The 16,442-nt window shown below is 39.5% G+C and overlaps 1 protein-coding gene across 1 annotated transcript in view; it reads right to left on the bottom strand.

The window, feature by feature from the left end:
• Window positions 1–5,074: 5,074 nt before the first annotated feature.
• GUCY1A1 (guanylate cyclase 1 soluble subunit alpha 1) overlaps window positions 5,075–16,442 on the bottom strand; it is a 99,138-nt gene continuing 87,770 nt past the window's right edge. The window contains exon 8 of the mRNA XM_075347634.1: window positions 5,075–15,544. Coding sequence (XP_075203749.1) covers window positions 15,361–15,544 — 184 coding nt within the window. The 3' untranslated portion in view covers window positions 5,075–15,360. The remainder of the gene's footprint in view (window positions 15,545–16,442) is intronic.

Raw genomic sequence — 16,442 nt, forward strand, 5'->3', positions numbered from 1 at the left:
GGCAGTGTTAAAATTAGATTTATCAAACAGCATGAACTATTTTGAAAAGCTTGGCTCATTTTAAGACTGTCTAGTCTAAAGGCCACGTCTCACTAAGCAACATCGCTAGCAACATCGCTGCTGAGGCACGACTTGCTAGCGATGTTGCTGTGTGTGACATCCAGCAACAACCTGGCCCCTGCTGTGAGGTCGCTGGTTGTTGCTGAATGTCCTGGACCATTTTTTAGTTGCTCTCCCGCTGTGAAGCACACATCGCTGTGTGTGACAGCGACAGAGCAACAACTGAATGTGCAGTGAGCAGGGAGCCGGCTTCTGCGGATGCTGGTAACCAATGTAAATATTGGGTAACCAAGAAGCCCTTTCCTTGATTACCCGATATTTACCTTCGTTACCAGCGTCCGCCGCTGTCAAGCTGTCAGTGTCGGCTCCCTGCACACATAGCCAGACTACACATCGGGTAATTAACCCGATGTGTACTCTGGCTAGGAGAACAGGGAGCCCGTGCTAAGTGGTGTGCGCTGGTAACCAAGGTAAATATCGGGTTGGTTACCCGATATTTACCTTAGTTACCAAGCGCAGCATCGCTTACACGCGTCGCTGCTGACTGGGGGCTGGTCACTGGTGAGATCTGCCTGTGTGACAGCTCACCAGCAACCCGTGTAGCGACGCTCCAGCGATACCTGCCAGGTCAGGTTGCTGGTGGGATCGCGGGAGCGTTGCTTAGTGTGACGGTACCTTTAGTTTGGAATGATGGTATTGGTAAATCTGCCCCAATGAGATTAAAGTGGTTGTCCAGTTTAGCACAATAGAGGTTCCCCAATTACATACTCAGTCATCAGCAAGAATCAACTAACAACGTACCATACATGAAAAAGAGTTATGTAACTACTAAGTAGAAAAGGAAGGATATTTGAATGTTTTTCCCCAATTGGTATCAAAATGTCCCTTTTTCAATCATGGAAAAATGTAATAGACAAAGAAATAACAGTGATTAGCTTTATAATGCAGAGAAATGCTATTTTTATTGTTAAAAATAATGCACATATGTTATAAATTATCAGATAAACCAAATTGGCTTTTAAATTTAGAGCAAAGAATCCACTCATACTCACTAGATCCAATTTCAACCGAAATAGATTCTTATAAACTCCTTAAAAAGCTGATCTAAAACAGCTCAGGTCTGTTCTCGTGTTCATTTCTCACATAAATTACATTGCTTTTTAATAAGAAAGTTTCCTTTACCGAAGCAAATAAATACTTAACTACAATAAAATGAGAAAAAATATTTTTAATATTTCCCTTTATACTGAGATATTGGTGCTAGAAATTATAGATCTAAAAACTCAGTCTGGATTGTGAAGAGATTTTGATGACATTTTCTGCTCTGCAAATGCAGTGTTGCCATGGAAACATAGTTCGGCTTCATTATTACATTTGCGCCTTTTTTGTAGACTTTTTTAACGTTTTGCACTTTTGTTTTGGTAGCTCTATATTTATCCTTCCATTTGAACCTTTTTTAAAGAGACCCTGTCACCAGATTTGGCGACTACAAGCTGCAGCCACCACCAGTGAGCTCTTATATACAGTACAGCATTCCAGAATACTGTATATAAGAGCCCAGGCCAATTTGTAGAACATAAAAAATACTTTTATAATATTCATCTGAGGGGGTGTGACGCCCAGTGCTATGTGGTAATCGGTCCCGGGTGCGCGGAACAGTCATAGTCGCGGCTGATACTCGGTTCCGTGACCCTGGGGGTCGGTCAGAATAAAAAAAATGGGTAGCCGATGGGGCCAGGGAGGTTTTTGCTCCTACCTTCTCCTGGCGCCGTTCCTCATGCAAGGCCTACTTTTCTTGGGCCCGCACTGCCACTACCATTCTCCGCATCTCATCTCTCCATTCAGCCGTTTGACAAAGGAACTGGGCCTGCATCTGGATGCAGAGTAGGTCCAGCTCTTCCTCCAGCCAGGCAACAGTCGCGACTTCTGGACGGTATGGTGCTCTGTCCCCTGGGACAGCCATGTTGTTGCTCTGCTCTCCTGTCCTTGCATTGGTTTCATTTTACCATAGTATTGTAGTGCGCATGCACGGGCGGTCTTTAACCTTTCCTCACGCCTGCACATTACAGTAATTTGATCTGTCCTTAGCAGGGCAGATCAAAGTGCACCTGGCAAGGACCGCAATGTCTGCTTGTGTGGATGATGTAGATGCATCATCCAAACTGAGCTTGGAAGGAGGACGGAGATCGCAGCAGGGAGGAGGCGCCAGACAGGAGAGAGGAGGCGCCGGACCAAGAGCAGCGACACCCATCAGAGTGGACCGCCCTCTTAGGTGGGGATTATAAAAATGTTTGTCACGTTATACAGAGCGGCCTGGGCTTTTATACACAGTATTTTAGAACGCTGTATATGAGAGCTCGGTGGTGGTGGCCGCAGCTTATAGTCACCAAATCTGGTGACAGGTTTCCATTAAGTAAATTTAAGTAAACTGTATGTATTTCCGTGTTTTGTTTTTTTAACCACTGTGGACAAAGTTTAAAGTTTTCAGATGTTTAAACCATATGAGATATGATTAACCCTAGTCTTACACTATGAAAAAGTAATCTCTAGTTGTACCAATCATGGAATCCCAATGACCCTATGGTATCAGACAAGGGTTAATCACTTGTTGCTTTTAGTTTAATGCAAATGTACTCCAGTCCCTCCTTGGAGTAATTTTCTATACCCCGGTGATTTAGTGATTTTGTGCTATTTTGTGAAATATGTGATTTATTGTGCTTAAAGGTAGCTCAGCGAGGTTAAAGACAAAAAAAAGACAAGTTTTTAGATTTGTACAAAGTTCATGAAATGCGTGCACCAGAATCCCCCTCGAAAGCCTGATTCATTTGCATTTTTTTTTTAAATCCCTTTTCTATATTTTCTTTTGGCACTCTTTGGATACCATAAGAAAAAATAAATAAAAGTGACTTTTAACTCCTTCAGCCCCCGGGCATTTTGGGTTTTTCCGTTTTGTTTTTTTTCTCACTTTCTTCCGAGAGCAGTAACTTTTTTATTTTTCTGTCAATCTTGCCATATGAGGGCTTATTTTTTGCGGGACGAGTTGTACTTTTAAATGAAACCATAAGTTTTACCATATAGTATACTGGAAAACGGCAAAAAAATTCCAAATACGGAAAAACTGCAAAAAAAGGTGATCGCACAATAGTTTTTTTGGGATATTTTAATCACCGTGTTCACTATATGGTAAAATTGATGTGTCACTGTGATGCCTGAGGTCAGTGCGAGTTTGTAGACACCAAACATGAATTGGTTTACTTGTATTTAAGGGGTTAAAAAAATTCACAAGCTTGTCCAAAAAAAGTGGCGCACGTTTTACGCCATTTTCCAAAACCCATAGCGTTCCCATTTTTTGGGATCTGAGGCTTAGTTTTGGCTTATTTTTTGTGTCTCGAGCTGACGGTTTTAACGGTACCATTTTTGCGCAGATGCTACGTTATGATCGCCTCTTATTGCATTTTGCGCAAAATTTACGGCGACCAAAAAAACGTAATTTTGGCGTTTGGATTTTTTTTGCTGCTACGCCGTTTACTGATCAGATTAATTGATTTTTTTATTTTGATAGATTGGGCATTTCTGAACGCGGTGATACCAAATATGTGTATATTTTTTATTTTTTTTAACCCTTTAATTTTCAATGGGGTGAAAGGGGGGTGATTTGAACTTTTTTGTTTTTTTTATTTTTTTTTAATTTTTTAAAACTTTTTTTTAACTTTTTTTTTTATTTTACTAGTCCTCCTAGGGGGCTATAGCGATAAGCAATCCGATCGCTCTGCCCTATCTGCAGATCACAGATACAGAGCTGAGAACTGCAGATTTGGTGCTTTACTTTCAATGACGGCTGTATTCCGGCATTGAGAGGGAGTGACTCATGTTAGCTACAGGCGTCATCACTTGACCCTGTGCTACCATGTCAACCACCGAAAGTCACGTGATCATGTCACGTGACTTCCGATGGGGGCAAGGTAAGTCACTGTCATGGCGGCGCGCATATACATCTCTCTGCCAGATTTTGGCAGTGAGATGTAAATGGTTAATGGTCGCGGGTGGAAGCGATTCCACCCGTGACTAGCAGGCACACATGTCAGCTGTTGAAAACAGCTGATATGTGCGCGGATCGCCGAGACCTGCCTACGGCAGGGGGTGTGGATTAACCTCACACGATCTATGACGTACCCAGTACGTCATGGGTCGTTAAGGGGGTAAAAAGAAGGCAAAATCATGAATTGAGCCCTCAGTGTTAAGTCTATGGTGAGTATTCAAAGATATACTGTATATATACACACATTGTGTCTGTAACTTCTCAGATATGGTTGGATATAGAAAGTGATGAGTGAGCGTGCTCGACACTGCTCGTTACTCGATCGAGCATCGGAGTTTAAAAATGCTCAAGTTTCCCGTTGACTTCCATTACACTTGGAACCTGATTTGCATCCGAGAAACCCGAGCATGCTCGCACATCACTAGTGTTAATGACAGGATTTTAACCCACAAATGGTCTATATGTATAATATCAGAAAAACTTTTCTTATGCACATAAGAACATGAAATGTAGTAATCGGAATCCAAATCTATTACCCAAAGTGATCGTCCAGACTTCTCTTTACTAAATCCCTTTCAGTCTGTGTGTGGGCAGTTATTCTTCCCTTTTATATACTGCACATCATCAGCTCTCCATAAACTTTGTCCTGATAAGTCTGTGGAAGATTTGAATTTATATACTGCAGTCAAAGGAGGCAGAGCTAAATGGGAGGGAGTGAACCGATGATGAGACGAGAGGCGTGCCTTAGACTACCTAAGACTTCCTGTAGGCCATGTAGCCAAGTTGAAATCCCAAATGAACCTTATAGAGTAACAAACTAGCAAATCAATAAACAGGCATGATTCCCTTCGAGGAACTAATACATATATATTTTTGTATCTATTTTTATATTTTGTGGTTACTTTTTTTTTAGAATTATACACAAAAGATATGTGGTAAATATCAAAACAAAGAATACTAATAAAACAAACCTAGTAAGGAGTAGAAAAAAAAATACATTTATTGCTAGGACATTAACAGTTTACAATATGAAATTTAAAACAAGAGCCTCATAAACCTACAAAGCACATATTGCTCGATGTTCACATCCAGTAAGCCAATGCTTGTCTCGTAACAAGTACATTCCAGGGAACAAAAGAAAACACATTCTGGCGCTGACATTAGTGCTGACGCGTTTTTGGTGACATGTTCTACAGAGTTTTCTGCACTGCAGCATTACATCATCTATTAAGAAATTGCAACATAAATTATATAATCGCTCAAAGACGTCTCAACTAAATACCGCTACAATAGAAGAGACGATAGCAACACAGTAACCTAAATAAATATTCTTTATGGAAGCTGCTTATTTTATCTGTTTTTGGCAACACCAGCAGGAAGACCTTGTTAAATTTCTATATGCATAATCTCAGACAGCTACATAGATAATATTTAACCAATCATAACATTTATAAATTATTCTTTTAGAAAAAATATTTATAAGAAACACATAAAATATACTTATTTTCAGCATGCAAATACATAGTTATTTATTAGTATATGTAGACATAAGTGTTGAATATTATAAATATATAAGATCACAAAAATATATTACATTAACAAATAATGAGGGGAAATAGGTTTATTGTTTTCTAACAAACGCCCCAAAAACAATTGGTTTATTATTTAAGCTGGCAAGTGAATATGTTTTATAGTTATAGGGTATATAAAAGGCCAGAGTTGCATTCATAATTCTGCAGGCTTGGGAGTTGAAGTGTGCCTGCCATTTATATGTATATATAAACTCATGCCTGAAAGTGTTGGCACCCTTGAAATTATTAAAAAAAAAAAATATTCAAATTACACGTTTTGTTATTCATATTTACACAATGTGTTGTTCCAATACAAACCGAGAAAAAAATGGCAAATTGTACATAATTTCCCAACAAAACAAACTAAAATGGGCAGGACAAAATTGTTGGCACCTTTCCAAAATATTGGGTATACAACTTTGTATCAAGCATGTGATGCTCATTTAAAATCACCTGTGGCAAGTAAAAGGTGTGGGCAATATGAAAATCATACCTGAAACCAGATAAAAAGAGAAGTTGACTCAATGTCTGCATTGTGTGTCTTTGTGTGCCACACTAAGCATTGAGAACAAAACTGTCTTAGGACTTGAGAACCAAAATTGTTGAAAAATATCAACAATCTCAAGGTTATAAGTTAATTTCAAGAGATCTTGGTGTTCCTTTGTCGGTGTTGTGCAACATAATCAAGAAGTTTACAACTCATGGCACTGTAGCTAATTTCCATGGACATGGACAACAGAGAAAAGTTACTGAAAGGTTGCAATGCAAAAGAGTCCAGATGGTTGAAAAAAAAACCCAATTAAGTTTCAAAGAAAGTCAAGCCTTTCTGCAGGCTCAGGATACATCAGTGTCAGCGCAAACTATCCATCAACATCAAATAACAAAAAATATAGGAGGAGGACCAGGAGATCCCTCTGACACAAAGCCATAAAAAAGCTGGACTGCAGTTTGTCAAAATGTATGTAAGCTAAAATCTTTCTAGGAAAGTGTCTTGTAGACAGATGAGACCAAGATAGGGCTTTTTGGTAAAGCACATCATTCTACTGTTTACCAAAAATGGAATGAGGCCTACAAAGAAAAGAGGACATTACCTACAGTCAAGTATGGTGGAGGTTCAAAGATGTTTTGGGGTTGTTTTGCTGCCTCTGGCACTGGATGTCTTGACTTTGTGTAAGGCATCATGAAATCAGAAGATTACCAAAAGATTTTGGGTCTCAATGTAGCGACCACTGTTAAAAAGCTGAGTTTACGTCCTAGGTTATGAGTCTTTCAACAGGATAATGACACCAAACATTCTTTAAGAAGCACATGGAAATGGATGAAAACAGATTCCTGGAGAGTTCTGAAGTGGCCAGCAGTGAGTCTGGATCTAAATTTCATTGAATGCCTGTGGAGAGATCTTAAAATCGCGGTTGGGAAAAAGTGCCCTTCAAATATGAGACCTGGAGCAGTTTGCAAAAGAAGAGTGGTCCAAAAATCCAGTTGAGGGGTGTAAGGAGCTTGTTGATGGTCATAAGAAGTGACTTGTTGCAGTCATTTATTCCAAAGGGTGTGCAACCGAATATTAAGTTGAGGGTGCCAAAAATCTTATTTGTCTCATTTTGGGGGGTTCTCTGTGAAGTTATGTCCAATTTCCTTTTTTTTTTCTCTTGATCCAATGCACACAAAAAGTATAAACGTGTATAACAAAACGTAATTGCAATATTCATGTCAATAAAATTTAATATTTTTAGGCCGTATACTTTTTGTCCAGTGTTGTTGTTCATTATGATTTAGCTCATGGCCCGCTACAGTATACTCAAAGGGTATCTAGTGTTGACTATTTCAAGGGTGCCTACACTTTCGGCCATGACTGTATATTTGTATATACGATAGCCCCACAGCGTGCTGTAAATCAGAGCCATGCCAGTCAATCAAAAGAATGTATAGAAGAGTGCAGATCAGCGGGCAGAAAGCACTCAGCCCCTGTCTTAAGGGTACTTTACACGCTGCGATATCGGTACCGATATCGCTAGCGAGCGTACCTGCCCCCGTCGGTTGTGCAACTTGCGATTTGCCCGTGGTGCACAACATCGCTAACACCTGTCACACGGACTTACCTTTCCTGCGATGACGCTCTGGCCGGCGTTCCAACGCCTTTCTAAGGGGGCCGTTCGTGCGGCATCACATGGCAGCCATCCAATAGCAGAGGAGGGGCCAGAATATGCCGCCCACCTCCTTCCTTCCTTCCTCATTGCCGGTGGACGGAGGTAAGGATATGTTCGTTGTTCCTGCGGTGTCACACATAGCGATGTGTGCTGCCGCAGGAACGACGAACAACATCGTACCTGCAGCAGAAACGACATTAAGGAAATGAACGACGTGTTAACAAGCAACGATTTTTCACGTTTTTGCGCTCGTTGATCGTCACTCATTGGTGTCACACGCCGCGATGTCGCCGGATGTGCGTCACTAACGACGTGACCCCGACGATATATCGTTAGCGATATCGCAGCATATAAAGCACCCTTTACTGTTCCAGTGGATGAGATTTATAGAAATCTCCTGCCCACCGTGCTTTTTTTTAATGCAGCATAAATTAACCTGCGGTGCGTGTTTCAAATCTGCAATATGTCAATTACTCTTGTGGGTATGCTGAGTTTTCTGTCCCATAGAAGTACATTAGATTTGGAAAACCCGTATGTAGAAAATGCATATGAGTTTTTAGTCCATTTCCACTGCGGAAACACAATAAAAATTAATTTATTCTGCACAGAATTGTATCAATCAAATTTTGTCAAAACCAAATACTAGGCAGTAACAAAAACAAAGAAGCTTTATGTAACCCCTTAGTGACTACCAATATGAAATAAAACTGACCTGAGATATAAGTGACTAGCATCCCCCAATGGATGAAAATGCAGCAGTCTCAGCCGTAAACTAACTAGCTAACACCCTATGACATCATCAGTCATGATTGGTTTTGACACCGATCATGGCCATTTAACCCATTAGTGGCTGCTGTCAATAGTGACTACGACAGATGGGTAACAGTGTGGAGGCGCCTCTTCAACCCATTGGCATCCTACAATCATGATTGTGTGGTCCTGACTGTTGCCATGGCAATTCACGGCCAAATTATGGCCTTACCGTCTACTGGCCATAATGACCTGTTCAAAAATTAGCAACATTCAGGTGGTTAAGAAAAATATTTTTCCTTTCTGTCATGGCACTTTGCTTTAATTCCAAAAAAGCAGCTGAAACGTTAATAAACCACCTGACAGCAGTTTTCAATATGTTGAGGGGCGCTGTATTTAAAATATATGTCCGCTAAAGTCGCTTCAAAACTAAAGAGGTCCCTAAAAAAATAAGTTTTGTAAAAAATTTTTAATAAATGAAAAATTGCTGCTTCACTTTTGAAGCTTCTAACATCCTAACAAAATAAAGAACATTTTACAGATAAGGCTGACAGGAGGTAAATGTTATTTATTAACCATTTTGTGTGTTGTGACTATTTGGATTAGGGTTCGTTCATATCTGCATATTAAAAATCCCATAACTTTTTTTTCATAAAGAAAAGTGGGACAAGTGAAATCCGTTTGGTATTCCAGATGTCACACGACTGTTATGTGAGAGTGAGATTTTTCTTCTCACCTAACATCCATATGACATTTGTATGCAATGTGTTTTTTTTGTCAGCAGCTATTATTCTTAAATCATCTACAGGACTATTTACAGTGTTCTATGCTACACAATGGTAAGGTATCTGTAAAAAAACGGGTGTCAGATGGATGGTCCTTGTGCTGTCCATTTTTATCTCCACCTATAGACTTGCATTGGCAAGTCTCGGATGTTTACGTGGCCTTACTCAGCATGCTGGAATTTTTTCCTCAGCCAAATAACAGCTCAGCACGGCCTCATTGAATAACATTGGTGCGAGTGCAATACAATTTTTAATCAAATTGCATTAGGCATATTTATATGCAGCTAGTGATCATTCCAAGTCTGAAAATGGCATCAAAAACTCTCCAAATACTCATAGTGGGCACACGGCCTTAAGGGGGCTTTACACGCTACGACATCGCTAATGCAAACTCGTTGGGGTCACGGAATTGGTGACGCACATCCGGCCGCATTAGTGATGCCGTTGCGTGTGACACCTATGAGCGATTTTGCATCGTTGCAAAAACGTGCAAAATCGCTCATCGGTGACATGGGGGTCCATTCTCAAAAATCGTTACTGCAGCAGTAACGAGGTTGTTGCTCGTTCCTGCGGCAGCACACATCGCTCCGTGTGACACCGCAGGAACGAGGAACCTCTCCTTACCTGCCTCCCGTCCGCTATGCGGAAGGAAGGAGGTGGGCGGGATGTTAAGTCCTGCTCATCTCTGCCCTTCCCCTTCTATTGGGCGGCGGTTCAGTGACGCAACTGTGACATCGCTATGACGCTGAACGAACCGCCCCCTTAGAAAGGAGGCGGTTCGCCGGTCACATCGACGTCGCCGGGCAGGTAAGTAGTGTAATGGGTCTGGGCGATGTTGTGCGGTACGGGCAGCGATTTGCCCGTGTCGCAAAACAGATGGAGGCGGGTACCCACGCTAGCGATATCTGTATCGATATCGCAGCGTGTAAAGCGGCCTTTAGATCACGTCCACACGGTGAGTATTTGGTGAGTTTTTTACCTTAGTATTTATAGCCAAAACCAGGAGAAGAAAAATCGGAGGATAAGTATAATAGAAACACCAGTACCATTGCTGCATTTTTTTACCCACTGCTGGCTTTGGCTTACAAACATTGAGGTAAAAAACTAACCAAATACTCATGGTCCATACACAGCCTAAATCCACATGCACACATTGAGTATTTAGTGAGGTTTTTTACCTCAGTATTTGTAGTTAAAACCAGGAGTGGAACAATCTTAGGAAAAATATAATAGAATAAAGGGCATGACTTCTGTATTATTCACCCATTCCTAGCTTGGCTACAAATACTGCGGTAAAATACTGACCCAATACTGAACGTGTGACCGTGGCCTTGACTGGTAAATGCACTTCTATCATTAAATGAGTTTTATCACTGGAAATGATAAATAGTTTTACAGAGCTTTTTCTGGGAAGGGTCTGCATTTTGGAAAGTGTCTGTGTTTCAGGCATTAAAAAAGCATTACATAGTTATCCGGCTTCACAAATGCTGTGGAGTGAGTTTTTTACCATAATTTTTTTTCTAATAACCAAGTACGACTGAAAAAAATCAGTGTTGGACAATAATACAGACTGCAACTACAGTAAGGATCAGTACACAATAAGCAATGTCATATATTTACTAAATTATTCAGTATTTCCTGAATACTCTAGATATATATGTACGGTAACATACAGCATGGACTTAGGCTTATACATAAACTTACATTTTATAAACCAAGCAGAATCATTGGGTGTCCAAAGGCCTTGGGCATAGCCAAAAATGTTTATTCTGATTCTTTGTGAATAACACCAGGTGAATTACATGTAAAAAACATGGCATCACCTTATGTTAACCTAAATGACAAGTAAAGATAATGACTTTACTGATTTCTGACTGTAAAGGCCACTTTTCACGCTGCGATATCGTTACCGATATTGCTAGCGTGGATACCCACCCCCATCGGTTGTGCGACACGGGCAAATCGATGCCCGTGGCGCACAACATCGCTCAGACCCGTCACACTACTTACCTGCCTAGCAATGTCACTGTGACCGGCGAACCGCCTCCTTTCTAAGGTGGCGGTTCATTCGGCGTCACAGCGACATCACTAAGCGGACACTCAATAGAAATGGAGGGGCGGAGATGAGCGGGACGTAACATCCCGCCCACCTCCTTCCTTCCGCATTGCCGGTGGCCGCAGGTAAGGTGAGGTTCCTCGTTCTTGAGGTGTCACACGTAGCGATGTGTGCTGCCGCAGGAACGATGAACTACATCGTACACACAGCAGCAATGATAGTTGGGCATAGGGGGGCATGTCACCGATTAGCGATTTTGCACGTTTTTGCGACGATGCAAAATTGCTCATAGGTGTCACACACAATGACATTGCTAAAGCGGCTGGATGTGCGTCACAAATTCCGTGACCCCAAAAAGATCGCTCGAGCGATGCCGCAGCATGTAAAGCGGCCTTTAGACGTCTGTAATATTGCTACCGGTAGTACGTAAAAAAACCAGACTGTTAATTATCACTGTTTCAGTTTTTACCATCAGTGTTTTCACGTATGAAATGAAGAAATACTTTGCAGAACTTGTCCTATCCATTGCAATGTTAATCACGGACAACATGTCAACATGCCATCCATGTACTGTCTGTGATTTTCTCATACGCATCAACTTGGTCAAAAATGGGCATGTCTCCATGACACATGAATAGCCTCAGAGACTATAATGGGTACAAGTTCAATCTGTGAAAAACACAGAGAAAATGGATGGTACTCAAATACATCTGAATGAAGCCTAATGCTCAGCTTCATTATAGTCTTTGTGCTTTTTTATTGGACTAAAAATTATTCTAGTAGTGACTTCACCTCTGTTCAATAATGTGGCAATGTGCTTTCCTTGTCCAGATGTTTCTATGATAATACATAATTTGTGACCTTTTGTAATGTCGCTAAATGTTGTCACAATTTTACTCCAGTGCCCTGCTAGAGTACACAATGTCATTTTATTTTTTAACAGATGAAAATTATTTCGCAACATTTTAAAGGATTATGTGACTTTTTGCTCCAAAAATGTTCAAAAAAGGTAAAAGACAAGAAAAAAACATCTTTAATTCTGACAAAAATTCAGCAAGCCATGTGTGCCATTTTGAAGGATTTGTCACGAAAATGGCAATAAATATCACAAGATTAAAAAAAAGAAAAATCACTTGTGAATAAAGAATCGGTGATTAAATATCGTATTGTAAGTTGTACTTATTGTAGACTTTGAAGTTATCCATGCTTTAGTTTTCTTCTGAAATCAAGGTATCGTATCTTTGGGGCAAAAAAAAACTATTTTAGGAAAAAGAAAAAAGTCTTGCTAAAAAGTACCTATGTCTTATAGTCTGCAGTTCGGGGGTCTGGCAGTTCACGTGATTCTGTTTTCAAAGCTACATCCACCTGCTGCTCAGATGTTTCTCTATTGATTGGCTTCTGTACGCTCCAACTACTTAATGTCTACCTCTTCCCTCTTAGTGGCTTCACTGCGCTTCAACTACCTGATGTCCATTTCTTCCTTCTTAGTGGCTTCTCTGTGTTCCGACTACCTCATGTCCACCTCTTCCCACTTAGTGACTTTTCTCAGTTCCGATTACCGGATGTCCATCTCTTCCTTCTTAGTGGCTTCTCTGCGCTCTGATTACCTGATGTCCACCTCTTCCCTCTTATCAGCTGCTCTGCGCTCCGATTACCTGATGACCACTTCTTCCCTCTTAGTGGCTTCTCTGATTTCCGACTACCTGATGTCCACCTCTTCCCTCTTAGTGGCTTCTCTGTGCTTCAAATACTCGATGTCCATCTCTTTCCACTTACTGGCTTTTCTGCGCTACGACTATCTGATGCGCACCTCTTCCCTCTTAGTGGCTTCTTTAAGCGCTGGTTACCTAATGTCCCTCTCTTCCCTCTTAGTGGCTTCTCTGTTCTCCGACTACCTAATATCCACCTCTTCTCTCTTAGTGGCTTCTTTGTGCTCCAGCTACTTACCGCCTCTCTTTTCATGGCTCCACTGTACTTTGACTGCCTGATGCCCACCTACATCCTCTTTATAACTCATCTGCACTCTGACTACCTGATCGCCCCCTTTCCGTCTCAAATGTTTCAGGATCATGGTAAAACCGCATAGTTTTTAAAATGCCTTTGAGCTGCTACTTTCCTCATACCCTGGCAAATGGAATTTTTCAAATGTAATGGGTGTTTTCTATTATCTATTGCTGCTCATTATTTACTTAGTCAAATCTAAATCTAGAAACTTTCACACATTATCATTATTGCATTTGGTTTCGAAGACAGTCTGCTTTTATATGTACTGGGTTTTCTGCAGTAGGCCTCCCAATCTGCACCAGCAGTATTGAAAATGTGTGAAAATATTACAACAATATAAAATTAGTCCTTTCATCTATCCCAAACCATCCGAAAATCGGTCAACACGTTAAAACAGTTATTGACAAATCCTATCGACTTCCTTAGACCATCTGGGAAGCTTTACCTGGTATGAAATATTGTTTTCTTATTTTTTTCTGCTCTCTAAAACCTGATGTGCACTTTATTATCAGATGAAGTGTTTATCAAAGACGTAGAATGTACAAAACAATGTAACAAAAATCTTTAACATAAATAATAAAAAAAATTACCAATGCAAAATCATCATAATTATCATCAAGTGTGATTTCTAAAATATAAGAAAATGGTAAAAATGTTGTATATAAGCTTTTTATTATACAGGGATGCATTGGATAATAATTTAAAGAGTAATATAGCAGGGTCCAGAATAAATGGCCCAGGACTTTCTTCAGTAGTTAGGAAACAACTAAAAGTTTTTTGTTAATAGGCAATGTAAAATATGTGCACAATATAATATATACTATCTTGACTGCTAATAAGATTACCTGAGGCCTCTACATAATCCATGTGGAAATAAGATATCTGTTTTAGTTTTTTTCTTCATTAGAGTTGAGGTCTACTTTTATTATGTATGGCACTTTATACGTTATAAATTTGTCCTCACTGTTTGGTGTATAAGCTTTAAGGAGTTGTCATCTTTCAGAAAACTTACCCTGCTTGAGTCTAGTGCTGTATCTGCTCGGTCTCTGTTGTCCGGCTGCAGCAGGGATGTTGCATCAACAGTGCAGCAGCCAATCATTGAGCTTAGTGGCATGTCTACATCGGTAGAGTTCTTGAGCTTAGTGATTGGCTGCAGCTTTGCTAAAGTGAAGTGACATCACTGCTGCAGTCACGAAACAGAGACCAAGGACCCAATGAGGGTAAGTAGAGCACATTGTGTTATTTTACAATGGAGTGAGTCTAAGGAAAAACGTTTCCTGAAAGAGGATCACTCATTTATCGCTATTCCCTACATACATTAATGCTTATATTTTTATTTTCAGAATGCAAAACACATATCCAATTGATGTGATCGCATGGAACACAGTTTTTACAGTCTTTATATGGATCACCACAGAGACTAACAATAATGAAGTTTTACCTAAATTTAAAAACTATTAACTTTACAACATCAAGAATTTAAAGCAATAGATAGCTCAAATATGTTACCTGAAAAAGTAGGGGATTTTTTTTAATATTTGAAACAAAAGTGGTCTAATCAAAATTATAATTTGTAACATTGCTACTTTTCTTTTATGAAAAAAACATACACATGAAACAATATTTGTTTTTATCTAAATCAAACAAAATAATTATTTTGAAAATGTTCAAACTTAACATAACGCAAATACACCACAATTAACCAAAGTCAAGCTGACACACAACCACACCGAACATTTATACTTCTAAATTGAATGGGAATACCTAGCGTAGAGAGAGTTTCTGTATCGATTTCTAGAGCCCATTTTTGTGTGCAGTTACATAGTAAAATTGTGATTTACAAGCACATTGTAAAGGAGATACTACTTTAAAATGTCATAAGGGAAGACAGTATAATATAAAGAATTACCGCTACACAAGGTGCAAAACATGAAAAGACAAAATTGGTCTATTTTGTTTTGGTGAAATGTGAATCCTCTACAGGCTTTATTTGGCACCAAGTCTTGGTTAACATGTCTTGATCCGAAGCCTCTAGAAAATAACATATTCCTGGAATTTCAGTTGGAAAGTTTGGTGGAAGATCTTCCCTTGATCGAGGTATAAACCTAAATCCCTTGAAATCTTTAAGCAAGCTGAAAGAATATTTTATAATAAGAATTAAAAAATGGAACGCAATTTATGCAATGTTAACAAACAGATATGATACAATTCATTAATATGTAGTGTATAGTAATAAGTTAATGTTTTTAAAGTGGCAACTCAAACATCCCAGCAGTCTCTCTATTTAGAGAATGAAGAAAGTGAGGGTGTCAGGTTGGGGAAGGAGTATTTGATATCTCCACCTTATTATGCGACTATGGTAAATAGTTCTAGTTACCTAGATCCGTGACTTTTCTCTTTCTGATGGTCTTATAGTAGGGGCCTAATTGAAACTAGTAGGACAGATCTTTCCCTTACCACTGGCCCACTCCCAAAATCTAATAGTATAGACCAATGAGGAAATTAATATAATCAAAAAACGTAAAGTGTAACTGTTGTTTTAATTTTTATTTCATAATTCAATAGCACACATGAAAATAGGCAACTATGTAATATATCCTATCAGAAAAATGTGCTTCTTTCTCTTCCAAAATTGATCAGTCATTATCAAAATTCTCAATTCTGAGGTCAAATCTGTATTCAGTGAAGACCCATTACTGGGATAGGAGATGGCAGTTTACTGGTTATTTTCATGTGTACTATTTATTTATGAAATAAGCATTAAAACAACGGTTACGCTTAAATATTTAACCCCTTTACCTCCTAGCCTGTTTTCCCCTTCTTGACCTTTTATAATTCTGACTAGTATCACTTTGTCCAAACAAGGAGCCTCATGGTTAAACCTTAAGGTCTCGTATAGGTCTTACTGGTAAAGGGTATACATTAACCCTCCAGAATGGCCAAGAGACAGCACACTCCAAAGATATATAAGATAAACAAAGAAAAAGGAGCTGTTGCGTGCAATTAGAATAATTTATTATGAATAGTAAA

The sequence above is a fragment of the Anomaloglossus baeobatrachus genome, chromosome 1, assembly GCF_048569485.1.
Source record: "Anomaloglossus baeobatrachus isolate aAnoBae1 chromosome 1, aAnoBae1.hap1, whole genome shotgun sequence".
Lineage (NCBI taxonomy): Eukaryota > Metazoa > Chordata > Amphibia > Anura > Aromobatidae > Anomaloglossus > Anomaloglossus baeobatrachus.